The sequence below is a fragment of the Protopterus annectens genome, chromosome 2.part1 (genome assembly GCF_019279795.1).
Source record: "Protopterus annectens isolate FY-2018-M chromosome 2.part1, PAN1.0, whole genome shotgun sequence".
Classification (NCBI taxonomy): Eukaryota; Metazoa; Chordata; order Ceratodontiformes; family Protopteridae; genus Protopterus; species Protopterus annectens.
Genome location: NC_056729.1, coordinates 86,707,559 through 86,734,914, shown reverse-complemented (window position 1 = coordinate 86,734,914; position 27,356 = coordinate 86,707,559). Strand labels below are relative to the sequence as shown.

General features: G+C 39.6%; 1 protein-coding gene across 1 annotated transcript in view; it reads right to left on the bottom strand.

The window, feature by feature from the left end:
• Positions 1-27,356, bottom strand: part of LRBA (LPS responsive beige-like anchor protein) — a 4,045,850-nt gene that overhangs the window by 12,187 nt on the left and 4,006,307 nt on the right. The window contains exon 55 of the mRNA XM_044063433.1: positions 4,632-4,783. Coding sequence (XP_043919368.1) covers positions 4,632-4,783 — 152 coding nt within the window. The remainder of the gene's footprint in view (positions 1-4,631; positions 4,784-27,356) is intronic.

Below are 27,356 nucleotides of genomic sequence, written 5' to 3'. Positions count from 1 at the left end.
ATAGCTGCTGGAGTGCTGGGAAACTAACACCTTACCAGCCAGAAGTGGCGATCAGGATCGATACGGGCCTGCCATCCTGAGCAGTGAGTATACCCTGAATAAGAAGTAATTAGTTGAAATTCTAAATGAAACACCATCTAGATAATAGGAATAAGGTGTCTAATAAAAAAAGAAAAAAAACTTAAAAAAAAAAAAAACTTAAAAAAAACAACAAGGCCTTACTGAAGTGACAAAAACCTCATCAGCTTTGCATTATTGTCTCTTTTTAAGATGTCTAGCTCTGGGGCTGCTCCAGTCATGCAAATTCTGTTCCAGCATTCAGATCAGGATTGCTCACTGTATGTTGCTTCAAACCAGAACTAAATTAGAATATCAACCAAAGGAGTTCTTTGCACCCAGAAGATGGTTAACTATAAGAAAAAAGTTGTGTATCTCTGCCCATTTCTGTGTAGACTCCTGCCCCGCAATTTTGAATATAATTGTTGCATTGCTTAGATAAACACAGTTCCTCTTTTTAAGATGAGGAGAAAATCCAGAGAGTTTTGAGAAGCACTTGAAACTCTAAGGCATTTATATGAAAGACCCCTTTCAGAATGTGACCACATTCTCTGTTTCAAAGTTTCGGCAAACAGGCTCACCACTTTAGAAGGAAGGCCCATGTGGTTACTAGCTGGAAACACTAAAAGAAAGAAGGCCCTCTATACGGTTGGCTGGATACATCCACAACTCTAGCCTCTCTCAACATGGAAGAGAAATTCAGACATGCTTTCCTAAAGTGTTAAACCAATGATTATTTGACCTACTCAAAGATGACTTCAACTAATCTCAAGTGATGCCAGCCAGCAGAAACAGTCACTAATGATGACAGCATGAGAACAAGCTGACTTTGAACCAATAAAGTTTTCCCAGACAGGTTACAAGAAATGGAGAGAGAGAGTGACCATGGCAGAAGTCCTCTCAATGTCTTAGACCGAATCTGTGATCAGCTTCAGACCTATAATTCTCTGGGATGGCACGATACAATATTTAGTGACAATGAATGTGATCATTAATTACTAGACAAGCACAAAACTCCAAAAAACTCATGTGGAAACAAGGCAGTAGAAACCAGACTCTTCAAAAGCTTCTCAATAACAGATTTAATGAAGGATGTAAGCACCTTCACAATGGAAGCATTGCTTCTTCAGACATGAATTTCAGAAATGCAGGAATTTCTGGCAAGTACTGGTTGTGTGCTACATGTGACAACAATCTCCCGTATTCTCCATATGTCTGGACTATGGGGTAGGGTTGCAAGACGGAAGCCTTTTCTTACACAGAAAAACATCCAGGCCCAGCTAAAATTTGCAGAAAACATACATCAAATCTCCCAAAAGCATGTGGGAAAATGTGTTATGGTCTGATGAGACCAAGGTTGAACTCTATGGCCACAATTCCAAAAGGTATGTTTGGTGCAAAAACAACACTTTGCATCACCAAAAGAATACCATCCCCACGGTGAAGCATGGTGGTGGCAGTATCATGCTTTGGGGTTGCTTTCTTTCAGCTGGAACTGGGACATTAGTCAAGGTGGAGGGAATTATGAACAGTTCCAAATACCAGTCACTTTTGGCCCAAAACCTTCAGGTGTCTGCTAAAAAGCTAAAGATGAAGAGGAATTTTACTTTTCAGCATGACAATGACCCCAAGCATACATCCAAAACAACAAAAGATTGCCTTCACCAATAGAAAATTAAAGTTTTGGAATGGCCCAGCCACAGCCAAGACCTAAATCCAATAGAAAATCTGTGGGGTGACCTGAAGAGGGCTGTGCACAAGAGATGCCCTCGCAATCTGACAGATTTGGAACACTTTTGCAAGGAAGAGTGGGCAAATATTGCCAAGTCACGATGTGCCATGCTGATAGACTCCTACCCAAGAAGACTAAATGCTGTAATTAAACCAAAAGGTGCTTCAACAAAGTATTAGTTTGAGAGTGTGCACACACAACAAAGTATTGGTTTAAGGGTGTGCACACTTATGCAACCAGCATACTGTATGCTTTTTATTTTTTTTCCCCTAACAGATTTCTTTTTGGAAAAAGTTTTAAAATTATTTATTGTGGTCTCATTTTTTATATCACAAAAACCTGGCATTTTAACAGGGGTGTGTATACCTTTTATATTCACTGTACCTACCTATAAACAACCTTAAAAAAAAAAAAAACAAATAGTAAAGATTGACAAGATTAATAAGAATGTGAATGCTGAAAGATGAGAACAGTCACCACGAACAATATCATCAATGCGAATAAAGTCCAATGTTGCCCACGATAAAATCCAAAAGTAGTCACAGTAAAAATGTAAAAAATCATTTATTTGAACACATAGTCTAGCTATGCTTCATCAGATATATTAACTCAATACAATTTACCAAATATATATACCCAACATTTTGGCGGGCTCATTAATTCTATAGCTCATTATCACCTGAACTAATTAGTAATCATGATCAATGGAAATTAGTTCAGGTTAAAATGAAACTCATTGCATTTCCTTTTTAGTCCACTGAGAATCATATAATACTAAACACTTTACATTTTAAAAACAGCAAAACTTGCAGACTCCAGTAATGCATGGATCTTATAAGCATCATTCAAGCAAACAGGTACCTATTAAAACCACTAGAAAAAATACTAGTGCTTATAAGTATTACCGCTCGCCTCTTAATATAATATCAGTAGCATCGGTACATTTAAACAACATATGCGTATAGCTTGAATAAAACCATCTATACTGAAACTGCACCATGATCGCAAGCAGCTTGATAGAGAAAACAAGCTCTTAACCCACAGTTATATTCAAAAATACATACATATACAAACATCAATACTGTGACGTTCGCTTTAGAATTAACCCCTCCTTCTGTATGCAAATAGTATCACATGTACTTAGAGCCCCAATGGAGTATCTCAGGAAGTTAGTAGGTAGTCTTCCCTGGTCCTAGTGCCAACATTCTAATCTATATAATGAATCTTAAATGGCGGCACTTCATTCAAAACGACTTCAATCATAGGAGAAAACATGTATTCATTCTCATGGAACATAGCAATTCCGATGACACTCGAGTACTGATAGTAATTCTAAATGCGTCAACTATAAAAAAGAAACTGTTATGTTTAAAAACTGATACTTCATGACTACTGTATATAAGTATATATACTAAATACACATCATAACTATAATATAATACATGAACTACCAAACAAAACAAAACAATATACAGGAAATATATAAAAATCTCATATTTAAATATGATCAAATAAACAAAATTAAATTATAAGATTCAAAACAACATGACTGTGAATCACAAAACTCTTAATCTAGGTTAAAAGTTAATGTATATTAAAAGCCTAAACCATTAGTATTCCAATTTCATAATTCATTGCATACGCCTTGAAAAGCAATACACAAACTATGACACTTAATTTGAAATTACTCATTACAATCTAAATGGGCATGTATATTGTTATATGCTGCTACATATAACAGTTGGAGTGTACATTATACAAAGCAAAAAATGAATACAACCATTGCAAAAATTACGACAATACAAACCCATACATACTGTGAAGACCTTATTAGCCTGATATTACTATATATAATATGAACTATAGGAATGTCATGGCCCTGAAAGTCAGTAAATAACGCTATCAGCGTTCTGCCATCACAGATTAATAAGAATACCTGTGATGAAACATGATCATACAAATGTTCATCACTTAAAACATGACTAAGCTAAACTTCCACAGTTAAAACATTAACCTTCCAAACTTTTTAACTTTAAAATTGAAGTTAGTGAACATGAGTCACTTAACCCAGGGCATTGCAGGGCATTAATCCTCAAAATCCAAATGAAATCCCTTTTGTTCAGATGCTCATCTGTAAAAAATCCCCTAGGATTTTTCACAATATCATCCAATACCACAAACTTAAACTTGTGGTCTGGTGATTTCAAAATGTGTCTACACAGTACAGTTTGGCTTTACTCAAGTCATTCATATGTTCGTATATTCTGTCCTTCAAATGACGTGAAGTTTTGCCTATACAGAATGCATCACAACACTGACACAATGCTCCATAAACCACATCCCTAGATTCACAACTGAAATGCTTCTTGACAGAAAATTTCCTATTACCGATCTTAAAATTTTCACAAACCAATATGTGCTGGCATTGATTGCAATGGTTACATTAGAACATATCCTTGGGCCTAATCTCAATTCTACCTTTAGAGTTCCCTTCTAATAAATTTTTAAAGCTTTTCCCTTATCAATCTTTACTATTTGTTTTTTAAGTTTTTTTTAAGGTTGTTTGTAGGTAACTGGTTTGAATATTCTATTGGTTGTATGTAACACATGGTAGGCGTGGCAACAGTATTTAAATGTATTTTCTGAATGTTTTAAGCAGTTCTGAAGAAGTCTTGTGAGTGAGATGAAAGAGCTTGACTGCTGACTTTTTACCAATAAATGGTGGTCCTCTCGGTATCAGTTCCTCGTTTCTTGGTTTTGAACAAATAAAATTAGTCAAGGCATACATGTATGTAAAAGAAATACAAATGTTAATATTCCAGTGGAAACAGAAACCTCTTACCTTTGGTCATGTGACATGGCCATAGAGCGGATTCCAGCATCACAGCCTGGATATGTAAAAAGCTGCTTGAGGTCCCATACTTGCCAAACAATCACCACTCCAGCATCCCCTCCAGTGAGCAAGTACTGCCCATCACGACTCATCAACATGGCCTGAAAAATGCAAGAAAAGTAAATGAAAATCACCTGATACAAACAACGAATCCTGCTCTCAGTCTCATCATCTGCAAATACACACATATCTGCTGTATATGTATGCATATACTTAATACATCATTTTTATGGTGTCCTATATATGAAGTTACAAAGATTTCTTTGCATGTCTGTAACAGAGCTGGCGAGAAGCTTCTTTGGTCTCGGAGAAGAAAATCTCAGTTTGGTGAGTTGAGCTACGCAACATTAAATCTATCCATTTCTAATAAGAAATAAATAGTAAAAAAAAATAGAAAATAAACAATTCAGCCATGACTTGAAATCAAGTAGAGATGAGTTGTTTGTATACAACTTCTTTTTCCTGATGCAAGTCTTTACTGACATTCTTTGACATGCTAATGAGAGCCACAGAATTTGCACAAGCAGCTCGCTCTATGTCATCAGTTTTACTTTCTGGCATAAGTCTAAACCACTAGTGTCAAACAGCCTATGGCCAGCAAAAAGAAAATAAATATTTGCAGTTTTCAATACAAATCTTAGTTATTTGCATTTGTTTACCGAGATGGTCAACATTGGGCTGAAGTTAGCCCATTTTCAGTGGATGCCCATGGAGAAAAGCTCCATATCAACAAGGACATAACAATAGAACAGACACAGTCACAGTTGAATAAACAAGGTAAAAACTCACATTAACAACTACAATACAATATAGGTATTTACTGGGCTAACGACCACAAGGGCCTTTTTAACCCTAGCCATGTATCCAAAATCTCTGACAAGTTCTGCTACTATTGATAAGTGTAAGCATGGGCCTGGGAGACGAACCATTTACAGGTTACTTGTGTCCATTAGAGACATAGGTGCCAAACCAGGAATGAATTTCCAGTTTACCATCCAATTGTCCAACTTACACTTGAATGGGTTAGGGAGGAACTCTGCTTCACATGGATGCGGAGCCTGTTCCATAGACAGGGTAGTCTCTCGGATACATAATTCTCTCTCCAGCAAGTCTCACTTATATCACAGGCAAGGTTTAAGTCTTTAGAATGGGTAATTCTGGTGCTGTTTGTTTTGTGGATGTGCAGGAGGTCCATTGCAGTGAGTTCTGACAATGCCATGTATGTCAGGCATAGATCTCACCTCAAAAGCCTGTAGGAGACAGAATACAGGGATAAGGCCTTGAGGCGGTCTGCACAGGACATATTACTTATGCCCTGTATAATTTTAGTGAGGAACCTCTGTGGATGTTCTAATTGCTGGATATATCTGGTTAGGTACATAACAAAAGGGGCAATGTACTCAATGATAGGTCTGATGAATGCCGAATACAGTGGAACAATGACTTCCTTGGACTTGGATACCATACTTTTGTTTATATGTTGCGCAACATAGAATGATTTCCTCACCACTGTAGACATGTGATGATCAAAGGCTAGATTACTATCTATGTGTGTCCCTAAGTCCCTGGCTACTAGGTCAACTCTAAGTGGTGTGTTGTCAACCAGGGATGGATGACTTTCCAAAAGATGCTACTATGCATTTAGTTTTAGTCCATGGCTCTGGCACCAGTTGTTTGTCTGTGTCAGCTCCTCCTGTAGGACATTTGTGTCAGTGTGAGATTCAATGACAGCTCCTAATTTGCAATCATCTGCAAATTTAGTCAGCCAGAGACCACTGACATTGGCCTTGACTTCTGAGAAGTAAATGACAAAAAGAAGCAGTCCAAGGACCAATCTCTGAGGGACTCCATTTGAGACTAGCCTCTTTGTAGAGGTGGACTCCCTAATTCTAACTTCATGGGTCCTGTCTGTGAGCCAGTTGGCTATCCACAGGGTGACATACGGGTTTGTACCTAACCTCTTGAGTTTGTCAACAATGGCCAAGTGGGGTATTGTGTCAAATGCCTTGGCCAAGTCAAGGTAGGGAGGGTGAAAGGTTTTGCCCTCATCCATTGCTTTGCTGACCTTCTCAAAGAAGTCCACCAAATTGAGTAGGCATGACCTGTCCTTGATGAATCCAACCTGGGTTGGGTCCAGTGTCTGGAGGTTTACTAGATCTCTGTTGATCATCTCCACGACAATTCTTTCCATGGCTTTACATACAAGACTAGTATAAAAGATGTACAATATAATGGTAATATAAGAGGTACAGTAGAATACACATATAAGATATATCACAGTTAAGTGTACTAAGAAAACATGCCAATAACTTAACTTTGAATAATGTAGATAAAATATTAATAACTTGTGAAAAATAAATTTTGCAAGATGTAACATGAAAATAAAGCATGAGAGTACATGTCAAATATACCAAATCGGAAATACAACTTAGGAACGCATGACAAGCACAAAAACCAATATGGTGCAATGAACACTGTGGCGCAGACAGTCAGCAACTGCAAAACAGCAACTGGGATGCAGTCTGAAGTTGGCAATTCATACAAAAAGGAACGTCAGCAAAACTACTTGCTAATACCAAATGTAAGACAGCCAGCCACTCATACATTTCTTTTTAATCATTTAGGGTTCTCCTGCATCAGCCAGCAGGAAGACTTTTTCCACAGTATTTGTCTTTACTTGATACACTTGTCCCGACAAAGAAAATGATTACAGCTTGCAAACTGCAGCTACACCAAGCCTTGGCATGGCCTTTCCCCCTTCTAACACACTGGAAACCCTCCTATAACATCTCATTTTTCAAAGTCATGACTTGATAAGGTGCCTCCCCACTGCTGTGACATTGGACAGCCTCTTCTCACATTTCTTTTCAATGTCAAGACTTGATAAGATCCCTCCCCCACTGCTGCCATACTGGACAGCCTCCTCTCACATTTCATTTTTGAGCATCATAGCTTAGTAAGGTCTCTCCTCTACTGCCGCAGTAGACAGCCTCCCCTGACATCTCACTTTTGCGTATCAAGACTTGGTAAGGTCCCTTCCCCACTACCACTTTGGACAGAGATTTGTGAGTCTCTCTACTGTTATGAAGTGCATGCTGGGGCTGCCTAGCTCATTCATAACACTCTATAACATGCAAAGCATTAGGATGCTGTCTCAGCATGCCGCCAGCTTTGCTGCACTACAACTTAACTAAAACGGAGTTGTTACACGGTCATTTGTCCCAGTTTTGCAGAACAGTGTCCAGCAATATATTTAGCCTGAATGGTTGCGCTACCTGCCCCCTATAGCTTCACAAAGAGAGTAATGAGGAAGATGCATCTGTCAGTCACTCAGATACATAGTGTAAGTTGGTACAGCATTCACCAGGCTCAATCATTGTACTGTCTGCAATGATATGAGAGAGATTCCTCAGCTATTAAGAGTGGAATGAGGGTAGGGGACAGCAGTAATGAGCTCCAACTTTTTCACATGCAACATTGCTGGCCCCTCTTTGTGATGTTAATGCCATTGGCAGATGCCCCTGACTATATGATACTCGGTTATAGTATTTACTAGAATAACCACTATAGCACACACAGTCCTACAAAAAAAACATGACAGAGTATGTTTCTCTTACTTTTTAAGGTAAATAAATGCAGTCAGAAGCAACAACTTTTAAATGCATAGGTAGTACAAAAAAAGGAAATCTTGAGATATAGCTGACCGCTTACACTACTGGAAAAAGTACAACAAACAGGTAGCACATAATGTAAGGAAAGGTACTTCTCTATGAAATATTTAAAAGACTCCATGGGGTGCCAACGTCAAAACTAACTTGAAACTTGCAAAATAAGTAGTATAACACAAGCATTAGTGGGTACTTGTCAATGATGACAATTCTGGGCCCACAAGGGGGGTACATACGATCAGTGGATGACTATATATTAGAGAGTCCCTGCAGTCCTACTGTACCAATGAAACCAGAGTGTAGCTAGTACTGGGTATATAAGGTTGAAAAGTCTGATGCAAGTGTGAGTGGGTTGCAACTGCTGAAGATATTTTACGAGTGTCAGCAGGAGAAAGTCGCATCTCTGCAGTAAAAGCCAGTGTAGATTTAAAGGCAATGCAGTTATGTTCTGTCCAGGGGGAGGGAGAATAAAACTGTAAATCCTACTGGATAATATTTCAAGTCATCGAAATTCTTGGACTAAGAGAGAGAATGTATTCTAGTTGTAGCTGCAAAATATTCTTACGTATTGAAAGTGAGAGACTTTTTAACAGCCATATAGGGCTGTGTTAATTTTTGCTTTTAGATTATCTGATGTCAAAGAACATTGGTAAAGTGAGACCTAGAGTCTGGCCTAAGTATTTAAAGGAGACTACTTGTTCAATGCATTGTAAATAACTTTTGTTTTATCCAAATATCAACCTCGGGCATAAAAAGGAGAATTAGAATGAAGAAACACCCTGTCACTGTGAAAAATTAAAAACAATGAAGAATGTCTACAAGACCCTGAAGCCATGACACTCTTGGCAGAAGTAAGAGCCAACAGCAGAAGTGTCTTCAAAAAAAAATGTTGCAAGGAACTTGAACTAGCAGGTTCAAAAAGAGCCAGAGTTAATTTTTCAAGAACAAAATTGAGATCCCAAGAAGGAGAAATAGGTTTTCTTAGGGACCTGATATAAAGGACGCCTTTAAGAAACTGCTTGACCTCAAGCCGAGAAGCCAAAGGAGGGTTCAAGGGCAGACAAGCAGAGATGATGGACAGGTGAGCTTTAACTGAATAATATACCAAGCCAGCATGGAGTAGATCACACCAGAGGGACCCCTATTGAGACAGGATCCCGATAGCGAGAGAGGCACCAAACAGAAACAGTTTTTCCATTTAGACATATATAATTTTCTTGTAGTGGGTTTCCTGGCTTCCTGCAGAACCCGAAGCATGTCCTCAGAAAAGAGGTGTTTAGAAGGGATCAAACCCACATCCACACAGTATCACTTGAAGAGTGAACAGGTGAGTATGGATAAGAGATCCTTTGTGTTGTGCGAGAAGATCCACCCAGTGAGGCAACTTGTGGTGATTGCCCCTTGCCAGAAAAAAAGGGGAAACTAGTGCTGTCTCAGCCAAAAGGGATACACCAACAAGATTTTGGGAAGAGTCCTGCTTGATCTTGTGCAGAACTCTTGTCAGTAGAGGAAGGGGAGGAAAGGCATACAGAAACATTCCCTTCTAAAGAAAAGACAAAGCATCCAAATTCCAAGTCAGAGGACTTGGCACTACCAAAAAGAATACTGGATATTGTCTGTAAAGAGAGGAGGCAAAAAGATCTACCTGTGGAATACCCCACCGATGGACTATGTCCAGAAACACATCTGTGAAGTATCCATCTGTGAGCCTGTGTTCTGGACCTGCTCAGAGAGTCTGCCACTAGATTGTGCTGTGAATGAATGTAAACTGCCTGAAGAGTCACCTGATAACTGATAGCCAGATCCCAGGCCTGAGCAGCTAGTCTCCAGAGTAGATAAAGACCTCACCCCCCCCACACACACACACACACACACACAAACACTTGCTGATGTACCAGATCATGGTGGTACTATCAGTGAAGACTTTCCAGGGACAGAAAAAAAGTGAATGAAAGGCCTGTAAAGCCAGAAGCAAAGTCCTCATCTCTTTTACATATTGATATGGTCTGACCTCTGGCTCCGATGAAGAGCCCAGAGACCCTGAACTTTCAGAGGGCCACAAGAAGCACCCCACCCCAGATCTGAGACTTCCATGAACAGTTTTGGGGAAGGAAATGAAGCATGAAAGAGCAGTTCCAGACTGAGAGAAATTTTCTGAATCCACCAGTGAAGCTCAAGTTTGAGAACAGGAAACAAAAACACATGAAATTCCAGGGGTTAACAACTTTGAATCCACACCAGTCTGAGGTACCAATGAAGTTTTCTAAGATGGAGCCTGGCAAGAGGAAGCATAGGAATGGTGGAGGCCATAAACCCCAGAATTCTGAGAAATTCTCCATCCGTGATAGAGGACAGAGGAAGAAGAGACTGGAAGAATGCTGGTCAGACAAAACCTTGGGAGCAAGAAGAGAGACCAACATGGGAATGGTCTGAATCCTGCAACCAAGAAAAATATGATCCTGGGAGGGCATAAGCACTGACTTCTTGAGACTGATGGTGAATGCCACACTTAGTAAAACACAAGTGGTAAACTGAAGATCTTGAAAATGACTGCTGGGAGAAGGAGCCTGAATAAACAGACCGTCTAGATAAGGGAATATATGTATCACTTGAAGACTGCAAAAGGCAGCTACAGGAGTGAGGCATTTTTCTGAATACCCTTGAAGCACCAAAGGGCAAACCAGAGAACTGAAAATGAGAGGAAAAAACAGAAACACAAAAATTGCCTGAACAGAGGATAAAGAGGGATGTAAAGATAGGCATCCTTGAAGTCCAAGACCTAGTCAAGGAGAAGAGGAAACAAAGTCTGAAGAGACAACATCCTGAAAGAAGGGACTTTGACAAAAGTGTTGAGGAGACAGAGGTCCAGAATTGGCCTTCAAGACCCCTCCATCCGGTGAACCAAAAACATCTTGGAATAAAAACCTCTTCCTACTTGGGCAAGTGGAACAGGTTGAATGGTGCTCTGATCAAAAAGGGATAGCAAAACCTATGGCAAAGAGGTAATTGGTCTGAAGGAGGCTGCAGAATGCCTGAGGGGGTGGGGGATTTCCATATCATGAAATACCCTTGACAAATGATAGACAGCACCCAGGAGTCTGAAGTGATCTGTTACTGACTTGAGAGAGGCAGAGAAAGACAGACAGACAAGGGGACTTTGCTGAGGGGAAGAGGAGGCAAAATAAACACAAACAGGCTTGTCTTGAAATGAAGGCTGCTGAGATATACAAGTCTGTCTTCAATCAAAGGCAGATTTAAAAGGGTAATTCCTCTGAAATTTGGAGACAGGGAGACAAAAATATGCTTGGGTTCTTGCATGGCTTTACCCTTATCCGGGTGGGACTTGAACAGGTCAACAGAAGCTGTCCCAAAAAGCTTTTTATTATCCAGAGGAGCATCTAAAAGTTTGTCTTTAATATCATCAGGCACGCCCCGAAGATGAAGCACTGCAAATATGAGCCAGTAAAAGGGATGGGGATGGGATCATCCATTACCAACAGTTCACAAAATAGATGCGAAAAAAACCCAGATATAGTAGTCCATGAAAAGAAGACAAAAGTAGCACTGATCATTGAAACTGCTACACCTAGTGACTATAGTGTCTTAGGTACAGAGACACACATTCATAAAATACCAGGATTTGCAGGCAGTAATGACAGCAATGTGAAAGAAGGATATCCTGACAGTTCCAATGGTAGTAGGAGTGATGGGTCTTAAAAAAAGAATTTACAGTCATACTTAGAAAAGTTACCGATACATGTAACTCCATATGAATTACAGGAAAAGTCATTACTGGGACACTGCGGGTACTGCAAAGAGCACTTCTGGCTAACATCAAAGATTGAAACTATACTAATCAAATGAACTTCAATCCTACTCTGACTTAGGAATGGGATCCATTCCTATCATGGTCTACAGACCCAACTGATATTTCCAACATCCTGGCAGATAGGTTCAGTGCTAACTTTACCCCCCTTTCACCCCCTAAAGAGCCCATCTCTATACAGGAAGAATGCAAAGTTCCTGTAATCACGACTGCACAGGTAAAAACCACACTCTCCAAAGCCAAGAACATAGCATCCATGGGACCACACAACATCCCAGGCTGCATTCTACATGAACTATAGAATGAACTGGCACCCCACCTAAGTACCATGTTCAATCATAGCCTCACCTCAGGCTTTGTGCCTGCTGAATGGCGCACAGCGACGGTTATCCCACTCCACAAGGGGGGAGCCATCACGGACCCTGGGAACTACCTCCCCATTAGCCTGATGAGCCTGGTCTGCAAGGCCATGGAACGTATCATCATGAAACTTATAAACAAAGACATTGGTAATCTCCAAACTCTGGACCCCACGAAGTTCAGGTTTGTAAATGGCAGATCATGTCTCCTAAACCTGATAGACTTCTTTGAAGCAGTCATCAAAGTCGTAGACAAGGGTAAGGTGGTTCACACAGACTATCTAGATCTTGCCAAGGCTTTCAACACCATCCCCCACTCTGCAGTTATAGATAAACACACTAAACTAGGTATAAATCCCTATGTCACAAGATGGGTTGTCAACTGGCTCACTGACAGAACCCACACTGTGAAAGAAGCAGACTCCAAATCCGACTTCAGACCAGTGACAAGTGGGGTACCACAGGGTTCGGTCCTGGGTCCTCTCCTGTTTGGTATCTACTACTCTGAAGTACAGGCTAACAGAAAAGGTCTTTGGCTAACGAAGTTCGCAGATGACTGCAAACTAGGAGCCATAATCGAAACTCCTAACGATGTGGACATCCTACAAAAGGGCCTCACTGAGACAGATGCCTGGAGTCAAAGCCATGGCCTCAAGCTCAATGCCAAAAAGTGCATTGTCATCCCCTTTGGTAAAAACTCTGTACCCATGAACTACAACATAGGCGGTAGTATATGTAACACCGAAAGTGTGATAAGAGACCTTGGGACACAGGTGGACAGTAGTCACTCCCTTTGATAATCACATCACCACAGTAGTCAGGAAATCCTTCTGTGTGGCACATCTCATTACAAAAGGTTTCTCATCCAGAAAAAAAAGAGGTCACTGTTCCCTGCTACTCATCACTCATTAGACCCATTATAGAGTACAATGCCCCTTTTGGTATGTACCTCACAAGACATCTACAACAACTGAAAAGGCCACAGAAATACCTTACAAAGAGGATTGCCGGGCTCAAACAGATGCCCTATGCACACCGTCTCAAAAAACTCCAGCTTTACTCTGTCACATATCACCTACTCAGAGGTGATCTCTGCCTAACATACAAAGCTATGTCAAACCCAGAGCTGTTGGACATGCTCCACTTAAAGAAATCCCAATCCCTCCAAGCTACACGCTCTAGGGACCTAAACCTTGTTACCACAATAAACAGAACATGCCGGAGGGATAGATTCCTGCCCCAGAGACTTCCCATACTCTGGAATAAACTACCTATCTATATCAAACAAAGCTCCTCATTAGCACTCTTCAAGAAAAATCTTGATGACTGGATGGGAAATAGGAAATTCACCCCGGGGATCACTTCTGTGGCTCTGCTCGACAGTGGCACAGGAAAATAATTTTCTTGGGTGGCAAAAGCCAGGGTACCTTTTTTTGCTGGGCTTGTATAGGCCCTAGGGCCGATAGCCCAGTACCTACCTATGAACCTATGGTATCAGAAACTCAAAACACTTTGAGAAATTAAAAAGATGAAGCAAAAATAATGTCTCATCACAGAAGCAGCCCTAGAAGAGGCATCAGCAGCATCGTAACTATTTTATGGAGTGCCAAGTGACCTGAGAAGTGGACCTAAGTAGGGAAAGAGCTGAAGCTTTCCCCACAGAATCAGGCAGATCAGACACAACCTTAGCTACCAGAGAAAGGACAGCCAAGACATACCTGGTCATGTGGGTTTTGGTAATAGCCTAAAAAGACAAGGTGGCAGCAGTATATACTTTTTTAGCCAACCTTTTCATAGCTCTACTATGCTTATCAGAAGGAAGTACTTTAGAAGATGGCAAAAGTTTAGAAGGATTACCAGATGAGACTGAAACCACAGAAGGCTCAGCAGAGGGATACAAACAAAAATTTGCAGTCCTCAGATACTTTGTCAAACCTAGCAGGTTGCTTGGGGGCCAGGGGTTGGGAATCAGGAGCTAGACAGCAGACAAGGTGTCCAAAAGTGCTGCCAATGCAGGAGGAACTGCAGATGGCTTAGAAGACTCTGTTTGGTGAGGCTCATAGTATCCCTTTTGGATGTCAGAGACCAGAAAGCAATCCCACTTTTAAGTACTCCATCATACGAGCAAAAGTAATCCCAAAGGATAATTCTTCCAAGGGGAACCTGGAGTCAAAGAATCCTCTTCTTCTGAGCTATAGTCTAGAGATGAAGGAATATGAGAGGAGTATGCAAGGGATTCCATCCCAGAATCTAGGTCTTCATCTGAGGAACCTGGTTCCCTTGTCCTCTTAACAGGCGTGGATGACCAGGGAGGAGCAGGGACTGACACCCCTTGAGAAGAATTCATGGCCAGCAAAACATTAAACAAGCCTTAAGTAAAATCCTGCCATTCATGTTGGGGATCTTTAGCAGTGAGGTAATACATGTGGTCTTCTGCTATTTCTTAAGCAGGATGTCCACCCTGATGAGCCTCAGTGGCTCAATCCCTTGATTCAATGGTCATAGTAGGAATATTTTACTGGACTAAGATTTGAGAAATACCCCATGGCCCTTTAGAAATAATCAGCTGTAGTCCTTTGAAAAGCCTTAGAGGACATGCAAGAACTCGGATCCATGCTGGACTCAAATGAGGTTGCTGCAGTAGAATCCAATACAAGCACCAGACACACTTTCACTATCTTCTAGAGAGACTCCAGTGGAGGTGGGAAAGTAACCAGATCAAGCCTAGACTTTTTAGCTGCCTTCTTGGAAGACGTTTGGCCCTCAGGACAGCAGGATTTCACCATAGCACTGAGCCAACAATTTAAGATTCTGGTTCTCAAAGTATATGGAGAGAAGAGATAAGTGACTATGGAGGGTGGTGGGGACAATGCTTGACAGACAGAGCACTGTGTATGGTCTTGGGAAGCACCTAGTCAAAAAAAGAAATTGGTTGTGATGGTGTTTATGAAGACTCTGCCTCCCACACTGGCATCTTCCCTTCTTGGATGACATGAACACAGCAACAACAATATTAAGAAAAAAGATAAAAAAAGAAACTTGGCCTTGTAGTGTTCTCTGTTTTTATCTATTTATTTACTTATTGGCATTTGTTTATTGGGAAAGCCTGACTGGGCATGATGCCCTTTCTGAGTGGAGGCCTGGTGAGAATCACTCCATTAAGAAAAAAAATCATATGAAATTAAGTTTTTACAAGAGTAAAATAAAACTTCAGAAATTTTTACAACAGCAAAATAAACATTAAAAGTGAAGCAAAGAGTAAAGGAGAAATAAAACAGTACCTGCATTTTACAAAATTTGAATGTACAAAACAATGGCTGCAATATTAAAGCATTTAAGTATACTGTATTTTATCAATGGCATTAGCACAGCAGTCCCACCAGACCCCTTGGTACTGTACACAGACAGCAAACTATGACACCACTCAACTCCTACTTTAATACTGATTGAGGGTACTTTCCAAATATATTCCACTTCAATATGCAACAATTTTACAGACAATTAACTTCTTTGCCATATATCAAAATCGGCAATCATATTATTTGACTCACTGCACGTTAGGGAATAACAAGGCCATCATAATACTAGACACAAACATGACCACTATAAAGCAGAAATCCAAATACATGTTGGACATCATAATGACCATTTTCTCAGCTTCCACAACCATACTGAGCAAGTTTTCACTCCTTTAAAAGTATGTTATTCAGTCTCAAATCACTGTACTCCTGAAGCTAGGTGGCTAAACCTCACTGAAAAAGGTAAAAGGTATAACAAGTCAGCATCTGCATGTTGACTAAGTTATGTTACATGCCATTATACTGACGTCCTTCCTCCTTCCCATCCGAGGTGTACAAACGGAAGCACTGGCACTCCGTAAATCACCACCACCAGTAAAACAAAAACAACAGTGAAGTTCATGTATGAAATGTTACGAGCAACTGAGCATGCTGAGATGGTCAAGCAAAGCAATCAGAGCTACATATTATATTTAACTTTAAACAGCCATACAAAAAAGAAAAAAAAACATTCCTAAACAATTTCTACGAATATTATAACAATGTTCTTTATCATAGATTACCAAACATCTTAAAAGTCCTGATCTTGTCACTGGAGAAAGCTACTTACTCTCTGTAAACCTGTGTTACATTTAACTTGTAGTAAATGTCTAGCAAAGTCTAATGAAATGTTCCTATCGTAAGCAAGTAAAAGCCTTTAGGGCACAGAAAATGAATACCAACTGAACTCTAGTGTTGGTAATTCTAAATGAAATTAAAATAAACAACTTCAAACAAATTGCCGTAAAACAATTTTTCAAAAACAGTAACATTTTTAAAGCAGTGATATGATATACTAAAACTTTTATAAGCAAAGGAAACTTTGTACCTCAACAGCAAACAGAACTTTTAACCAGAGGTTCCCAATGGAAAACTACATAGCTTAATACATCTTAACAGAGATTTCTGATAACACCACAGGAAAACTGATTTGTAATGCGGACAACCTTAACAAAATATACAACTTCTGTAAGACTAAGTTCAGAAAAGTCACACAACCACAAATATTTCAAATATGCTGGTGGTACTACTATTTTGTTAGCAGATAATTCTGTGTAATAAAAATACAACGCATGTGTGTGCATGTTTACATAAACATAAAATTTCATATTTGAATTTTATAAGGAACAAAGGAATCAAGGCACAAAATACTATAATTACCATTAGTAAACAGATTATCAAGCTTCCACTAAATTCAAAGCTACGAGGACGAGTCAGAATTCAAGTATTCTACCTTCACGTCATTAGAAGTTAAACAAAGGAGGACACAGATAATTAATAGCTGCCTGCCATGCAAAGAAAGGAGAAAGAAAGCATGTACCATGCAAAATTTATCTCACTCCACTTCTATACCTGCAGAAGCCACTCCTATTCGGGGCCAGGACTAGAAACACCCAAAACAAAGCTTCACTATGCCAACACCCATTTCTCTGTTCTAGCCCCAAAACTCTGGCAGGGTACTCTAATCCACATTAAATGAGGTCTCCACCAGCTACAAATTCAGTCCTCAGTTTAAAGCTTACCTAGTAAAACAAAGCCGGTGCAAATGCCTTCCCTCAGACCATGTCATTTATGTCATATCGCCCCTTCTAAAGTTTATCTGCCATTTCTGCCCCTCTACTCACAGCATGATCTCACATCTACATATTTGTACACAGATGTCTTCTGCTTTTCACCTACCTTCTTCCTAGTCTATTTTTAGTTCATTTGTTTTTGTTACAACATATATTCATAACATCACATTTCAGTTCACTGAGGTCTAGTGTGTCTCCTCTTTGTTTTCAGTCTGTATAATATTGTTGCGTCCTCTTGTGTATTATTCTACATATATGTTAATGACACCTATGCTATGGAATTTGCACTTTAGTTGCTTTGATACAACTCAGGATGGGTCAGTATTTGGTCATTTCTAATCAGTGTTGTACCTCAGTAAACATATCAATACAGACATCTCAGCCCATACTTAAAGAACAGCCTGTTATTTAGTGGTCCTCTAACACTAGACCATTTAAAATGTTTCTGCTGGGATACTGTCCTTTCCCTTTTTCAGAACACCCATGCATCCATAAGTGATTAATTTAAGATCAAGGATGGGAAGCCCCCCCCCCCACCATCTTTTTTTTTTTTACTTTTTATTATTATTTAACTTGGTAAATGTGGTCTACTGCAAATCATTATTCGCCATTACCTGGGGCAGAACAGAAAAAGCAAATGCAATATTTGCATCAATATTTTGGTGTAACCATTAAAAAAAACAGTTTAGTGAGCCAGGTCATAGGGGAATGTTGACTGATTCAGAAAAAAAAACTACAAAAATCAGAAATAGTAACAAGGAGGTTTGGATGGAGCCCCAGTCTACAAGGTTATGAAGCAGAATCTTTGACCAGTGAAGCCATTTTGCCATCCTTCAAAGCATTCATCTCAGAAAGGAAGGCCTGCATTGAGGCTGGTCTGTGTAGAATCAATATGCACAGTGAAATGTACATACTGGATAAAAATCAGAAAAGTAAATTAATCTCACATAGTGCATAAACTGTTTCTTCATTTAAATTTTAAGTGGTGTCCACAGTACATTAGCTAAAGTCTTCCGAAGGGGAGGGAGTTAATCTTCAAGTAAAACCTAAAAAAACACGACAAGCCCCAATTAAATAACAATTGGAAGCAAACAAGCAAAGCTAAATTAATGTCTGTAGTCCACAGACTATACTTAAAGACATAACAATGCACTTTAGTTATTAAACCACTAAGCATTTGCAGTAGTGCCTTTCTAGAGCCTTCCATATGAATCCTTTTTGGAAAGATGGTGCAGAACTTCAAAATAAACAAAGCTGCATGTCAATCCAATACATGTGGAACCATCATATCTCTCAACCTCTTAGTGCAAGAAATATGGACAGAGGCAAAAATAATGTGGTGACAAATGCCTAAAATAGGAGCAGATTTGTAACTGTTGTTCTTACAAACTTAGAAAGTTGTTAGAATAACAGCTTTTACATTAACATTCATTTTCTGAAGGATTTGAAGGCCACAAAGCTTGAAATTCAACTGTCATTATTTAGTGACTTCAGTCCTCAGTGATTTTCCAGAAAACCACAAATTTTATGAGGAATAGTCTGAAAATATAATGCAAAAATCTAGACATTATGTGAAAATCTGTACAGTTGAGAGATATGGGAACCACTGTGTCTCAACAAATGGATAAACTTATTTTTCCAAAACAGGTAGATTTTTTAGAACAAAGTGCTTACAGAGCTATAAAAAAACTAAATGTTACTATAGTTCATTTGTTCCTGGAATCTAGTTTTAACCATTCACTTTATTTCACAGACTCAGATTAGGACAAGAAATCGTAAATAGACTATGTTACTGGGAACCAAGGAAAATTATGTATGTCACATTTTTAATAAAAATATCAAGCTATGTTAGAACATCACATTCAATTAACACAAACCATTTAACAATCTGTCTCTGCCACATAGTACAGATATATGTACTCACTAAATTTGAAACTTTTGGACAAGGATGTCAGCAGTGACTTTAACAAAAGAGTTGTGCTGTACTCAGAGCCTGCTTTTCTTTAAAACATCTCAATGCACCCATCTGAAGCAGCCACATCCCCCCCTAGTTCATGTCTGCATCCCTGCATGTGGGTTAACTACCATGTTCACTGCTATAGCACTCAATTCTAACCCCATTTGAGCTTGACATTTTCCTATAATCCATGAAAACAAGTTTCGCTGGGAGGATTATTACAATAATCCACAGTGGAAGTATGAGTTGCCCAATTCTTTGGAAGACAAACAATTGAGAGATTTATAAGCAAGTCCCACCGTAACCCACACCTGCACAACTTGGACACACAGTGGTATTACAAAGGCATTTATTTACTTATTTCTTGACCAGGTGAGTGGGCTGGTGTCTAATGCATTTAAAAGGCAAGTGACCCTATCTGTAACAGGGAGCCATTTTAGTTCTTGAATAAAGTTGCAGTGATAGGTATGGGAGTGCAAATCTGAACAGTATGTTTTCAGTTATTTAGATTCTGTGTGTGCTTTATGATGGGAGAGTAATTAACGGTGGTCCATCACATTCTTGGTTATAGCTGTTCTGTCTGCTGGAGTCAGGAGGTAAGAAATCTTGTAACATAATCTGATCTGTGAAATTACTTTTCTTTGTATACTATCCCATACGTGTGTGCAGTGACTGTTAATGATTAATCAAGAGGGAGGCCAAGATATTCATATTCTGGGACATTTGGAAGAATATTACCTTGTACGTCTGTGAATGTCAGTTGTAGTATGTTAGGTAGTTATTGGGCTGTTGTGAAAACCATAGCATTGTTTTTGAAGGGTTTATAATTAGTGAAGCTTTTCTGCAGTTTCTTTTGTTAGCACCAAACTACTGATGCATTCTCAAATGTTCACGAGTTAGGCTAATCCATTTTGTCATTCCATTTTTTTTATATCACAAGATGTTTTACATTCTGTGACCATAAAAAAACGAGATATCATAAGTGCTTTTTAAAATGAAATTAAAACCACTTTAATGTACAGTGGGCAAAAAATGTTATGCGCTGGTGTGAAGCACTTAAAAATATACTTAGCTTTTGACATCTTGTTCACCTTTGTACCTCAATCCTAACATTTATCCTTACTGCCAAAACATGGGACTTTCCTATAGAAATGGAGGTGATACTGTCTATAACAGTTCTTGATGAAGATGTTAACGTAAATATGAGCAGACAATATAGGGTCATGAAACCTATGTATATCAAAGAAGGAATAAAGGCAAAATTGCCTGTCAGACATCCTGTATGTTGGCAGTGCAGGTGGTTTTTTTTTATACAGTATGACTTGTGTCTTCTTTCGGCTTTTCCCAGTTAGGGGTTGCCACAGTGGAACTCCGGTCCACTCATGATTGGCAGTGGATTTTTATGGTGCCGAATTGCCAGCTCGACACCCAACCTTCAAAGAAGGCACGCCCATTCATGTTCGTACCTACATGCATGTCTTTAGCGTCACTCGACCGCTGGGAGGACATGCAGACTCCACACAGAAGGCGCTCCAGCTGAGAATCGAACGGGAGAACCTCTTGCTGTGAGTATACAGTATGACTAACTATGGTTAAAAGAAAAACTGCAGTAAGTAGTTTAGAATTCCCACAGCTGGCAGTGTTCTGAAAGAGAAGTCACTGCATAGCAGCCATAACTAAAACAAGCCTGTATAACTCTGTTGGTCTTTGGCTGTTACAGAACAGTTTATCATAGGATTTCCCAATAGTTTCATAAATGGAATATCTGGCAACCAAACGCAGATATTCATTTTGTTGAATTATAGCAAATTTATATATGCCACTGTATATTATGACATAATGCCTTTCCCCATAGGAAACCACTAATCCAAAATTCTGAATTTTAGTCCCCAAATGCCATGTTACTGTGGTAACAGAGAGAAAGCAGAGGGAACCACTCCATCAGTCCCTCTCAAAGACCTTCAGATATGGTCAGACAGAGAGACTTCTAGAGTATATCTGTCTATGGACAGAATTAAGAAACCCTCCAAACACTCAGCTGGAGGTTGAAAGACACAGAGAACATTCAGAATAAGTTTCCATGAAGAAAGCAACTCCTGTCAGACTTGTTCCTTGAGTGGTGGTTTAGAAAACCACTGAGCAGGCACGGACTGTAGACCAAGTAACTGTAGCACAGATGTCTAAGCTGTGCAGTTTCTGAAATCAGGCACTACAGAAATTAACAACTCTAATTCAGAAGTACTAACAGCACAATAATGTTGTGCATACCGCTGGGTTAATCCAGGCACATGGTGACCCAGTGTAATTAAGCATATTAAATTAGCTGCATGTTTAAGATTCACTCTCTAACACCCACATTCAGGAATGGTGTACTATTGTAACTTGCAATTCTGTATAGTAGGAGCGGCAAAAGGCTACACTATCTTTCTTAAGAAATCAAACTTTGTTCCACAAGTCCTTTCCTCCCCTCTTTCACACACAACTCAGGAGAAAAACACCTCTTACCTTGCTCCTACGTGGTGATAACTTGCACTTTCATGTACAGCCCACTTCTTCCAGAGTTCTACAACACCTCATGTATTTTGTGTAACTTTATTAATACACTTTTTACTGTCCGTCTTGTACCTACCTTCTACAATCACCACTAACACTGTTCCACTCTGTATGTCATAACTTCACTTTCTGAAGAAGTCAAAGTAAATACTCTGCATTAAAGTTACACCCTCTTCTGAAACTGTTGTGTGTTGTATCCCACTTAATTGTGTCCCCCCCAAAAAAAATATTTAATTTCCAGGACAACTTTGGTGTTTCTTCCTTCTGGTCATCTCCTGGATTCCCTGCCCCTGCTGCTGGTTTATTTCATCACTGACTTGGACAGATTGTTTAATGTGTGAATTCTGACATATCACAGTGGATTTAACATATTGTAAGATTATTCACCGCTCAAGTTACATTATCTGCAACAATGTTGGCTGTTTTCACTACTCTCTTACAGGTCAGTCTTTCTGAGTAGCAGCTATCAGTTAGCAATTTAAGTTCAGGAGTAAATTACATCTCTTTTCACTTTTTATTGTGGTCAGTGGGCTGCCATACCAATGAAAAGCCTTGCTGCTTGCTTAAAGCGAGTGGTGAATTAAATCCACTGAAAAAGTTTGGTCTGAATAGCTTGGATGGATTTATGACTGTGAACTTTTGACTTATCGGAGCTGTTTGGTCCAAAAGCTAAGGGTGAAGCACTGTCTGGCTTTCCTGCAACAGTTTTGGAGGCACTGCCTCATCCTTTCCAACTGCAGACTCTAATCCAGGGAAGGAGGGTGTTAGCTGTGATGTGCGGTACAATGAGTCTCTGTTTTAGTCTATATTCTCAATGGCTTTTAATATGGAATGGCCTACTGTGTGTGATGTTATTTCAGATTTCTAACTCATTACTGTTAAATTTTGTGTTACACAGGCTCTGTCCAGCTTTATTTTATTAGTTATTTTCCTATACATCTGGATCCATTTAATTTACTGAAGCAAATGCATACCTTTTCTACTATAATTGCAAGTTATGGGAACATTTTTTCAGGTTTTGATTTATTTACAACTGTTCTGCCAATTTATATTCTTGGATTACATTTTTGAAAGTTGTAATGTATTAACTATTTCATCACTTAATCTGCATTCACTTTTTATTTCTTATATGCTACATATCAATTTTGATATCTGGAAAGTGCCAGCTCTGCAGTACAGATGGATGAAGCCCTGACTATGACCCAGATGACCTGACTGCAACAAATGACCTGGGCACTGTAGGAGATAACATTGGGAGCAGGTGAAGAAATAATTGCGCATGGAGTAGAGTTTGGGAGCATGCTGGGAGCACACCCAAATGCCACAATTCCAGGAAGGGATGAGGGATCACTGCCTGAGGTGGCTGCCGTAACATTAGTGAGTTGGCACATTATACTGCATCATCATTCATGATAGGGGGCTCTCAAAGCATTAATACCAGCCCTGACTAAAGTCTTATGACAGAATGGATACAAAGAAAGCTATAACCCCCTTTGGAAGTCATATAAATAAACTCATTTGGCAAAACCTTTTACAGTATGATACAGCATCCCAGGTTCAAGACTGCATAAAGTCTCTTGTGTGACAGCAAACTCTGAGCACAGAGTGTAGTCAGAGCAATCTGAGCAACAATACCTCTTACAAACCCTCCCACGTAACACTAAATCAGGGCTCTAATGATGCCTGGAACTGTGAAGCAGTGCACTAAATTCTACACATCTCTTGTTTAAACAGTATAAGAAATCATCCTGTAAAAATTCAGGATGGGAAATGCCGAACGGCCAAGACTTAAAACCACCAATGCGGTTTTTCCTTGCAGCACAGGTACTGCAACACATTTATGAAACAAGGCATGGAACCATGGACAAAAATGTTTAAGTGGTTTTCAGTCTACATTCCTTCCAGATTTCAGATACTAGAAATTAGACTACCGGCTCCAAGCTCTTTGGGGACACTTCGGTTCTATCTCTGCCATTCCTTCCATTATGCTTGTTTTTCAAAGAGATGAGCACTTTTGAGCCACAAGATATCTCTAATGTACAACAAGTAAAGTCACCTTCTAGAAGGCTGATCTAAAATCATTTCAGTAGAAGCAGGTATTTTCTATAATCATAAGCACTAAGACATATTCTGACTTGCAATAAAATTAGTTTAGCCAATAAATTTACAAGGAAGGCCAGATCTGCCACAGGAAACTGGAAAACTAGGAGAGGTTTAACCTCCAGAAGGTGGCAATGAACACTAGCATTTAAATTGAGTTCTTCTGGATCTGGGAAGACTGAGGTTCATCATCACAGTGCTGATTAATTTTGAAATATCAGCAGCATTTCTTATACATTTATTACATAAATGAAGCTAACACAAGTTTAAAGAAATGTAGTTCTGTCAGACTGTCTAAAAATGCAATTGCTCTATCAGCTGTCATTACTGTGAAACCACATTTTAAGCACATTCATTAAATGTGGTTAGGCGTCAGGGAGAGGGTCAATACAATGAAGCCGGAAGTACTGCCTAATGTAAACACCTGCAGGTGTTGGAGTTAACAGCTGCATCCACATCACAGACACAATCTTGTCCATGGACATTAGATTCCATATCATAACAGCAAGATGAATGTCTAGCAACACCACATGTCACTGACAAAATTTGCACTACATGACAAGTACATGATTAGAGAAAACTGTGTTTTAAATTTTCTCATCTATGGCATGCAGTACACATAACTGCTTATTACTAGACTGAATGCTAGACCAGCTCTGTTATTCTTAGCCAAAATGACAGCAAAACCTTTGCTATTGCTGGCTCACTGCCAAACACAGCAAGTTTGTATTTATGATGTAGACAGTGACTTGTGTTTGAGAGGATGGCATGGGGGGGGGGGGGCTAAAGATCGACAAATATTGTTCAGCCTTGCCTGATCTAAGAGGTGGCCTTCTATTGGGGTACTGTCTTAGCAAAAATTAGGGGGAAATGTGGAGGTAGTATACATGATATTAATGTAGAGTAAGGTATCATGGAATGTCAGGCAGAGTTACGTTGTAGACCAAAACAAGACAGAAAAATGCAGTGTCTCATCTCATTCCTGCCTGCCACCTCCCCACAGGTGACATGACAGTTAACTATTAGTTGAGGCCTTGGTCTGAGAGGGGTTCATGGCTAAGGCAGTCTGCCATGACATGGCTGATGGTCATGTACTGCACAGGCCCTAAAAAATTTGTTATTCACTGACAGAAATATATGGCACTAAATAAAACACAGCACACACTACTTATCTGACATACCTGAGACTTGGTGCTATAATACAATGCCTCCTGCTTCCTAAAGATGACCTTTGGAAGAGAAAGACTAAAGAAAATGGGTTCCACCTGGAGATGACTGTCAAGTCTGCGGCTGACCGGTTAGAATTCTGTGCAAACGGCAGAACACCAAAATGGTGATGTGGAGCAGAAAACGGAGGAAAACACAATAATACAAAATTAAAGCTTCTACTCGGTATTTGTAAAGGTAAAACAGGAAGTTATCTAGTCCTATTTGCGGCAGTCCGCATGATAAGTGGACTGATCCCAGTCCATTCATGGATGAGACAGTTCTGAAACAACTTCTAAAAAGGAAAGGTGCAAAATGCAAAAGAGGCCTACGTGAACTAATCCTAGAATTCCTACAGAACCAACAGAAGAATGATTACTGCCACTCATTACTGCTCTTCATGAATTATGGGAAAAGGGCAAGGTACCACAAGAAAACAAAATAGACTCCTTCACAAGCATGAGCGCACAACAAACGCAGGAAACTGCCGACCATCAAACTGATCTTAGTACAGTAAACTCTCAGTTAACCCGACCTCAAGCAAACAACATTCTCAAGCAGCTGGCAAAAAATACCAAAGAAATACAGTACAATTTTCATGCGTTGCACTTTCTGTATCCCCCCCCCCCCCCCCCCCGCAGAAACATACCTTACATTTTTAAAGTTTTAGAGTTTTAAAAAGGAAGATAGGAATACATTTCCTCTCTCCCCAACCTGAGAACAAGTCAAAACAAACACAGTATAGGGTACAGAATTAGTCAGGTCTGTTCTTAATAGTAACTCTCAAGCAACCAGAATCTACAGTTATCTGGCATCTACCAATCCCAATGTGTGCCTGTTAACTAAGAGTTTACTGTAGCAGCATGGCACCAGGTCTGCATAATTTGTTTGTGTCTTTCGGCTTTTCCTGGTTAGGGGTCGCCACAGCGGAACTCCGGTCCACTAATGATTGGCAGTAGATTTTTACGTGCTGGCTTGCCGGGCCTAACGCACAACCTTCAACGAAGGAATGCCCATTCACGCATGTCGACACACAGAAGACGCTGTAACTGAGAATCGAACGGGCAACGTCTAACTGTGAGGCGAGTCTGCATAATAAGTTATGAAATATTTTGAAAGCAGTACCACAAACAAGGGAAAGGTCAAAGTCAGACAAAAAGAGCTAGCCCGTATACACACACACACATGCATATATACACACACACACACAGTGCAAGGCACTTCTTTCCCAAATAAATAACTAATTCACTTCCAGTCACAGACTTTGCAAAAGATGTATTCTTTTACAGATTGTGTACTTTATATTGAGTAATATCTATGCTTCATCAGTACTGGTCAATTCTGACTACAGCTCTCTCTCTCTCTTAAAAGAGTTAATCCCTGAAAGATTTAAATGTTTCATACAGGAATGCTAAATCCTTATCCGATTGCCTGGTAAGTGCTAGTTAAAACATGTAGAAGAGAATACCCTAGTGGGTACATTCCCATGTGGAAACTGTTCTTCTTGTCCCCACACTGTCCACGGCAGTAAGGTGCATTCCAACGGGAAGCAGTTTACAGCAATGAGATGTCATGTGTAACTCTAGTGTAATAATCTGTGCTCTGTTTTGTCCTTGTTCTCTCACATGTGTTACACGCTGGGGAGATTATGTGTATAGTACAACTCCACACATTAAAATTTGCAGTCCTTTATCAGGTTCCATAATCATCTTCTACACAGGATCCTCACAGGATTAAAAGATATTTACAAAAACTGGACACGTTTTATTTTAAAATGCAACATTTAACACTAGGAGGTTTAAATAATGAACTAGTCTGAAACTTGTTATCCTATGACTATTTCAAGGCGACTCTTATGACTACTGTGCACAGAG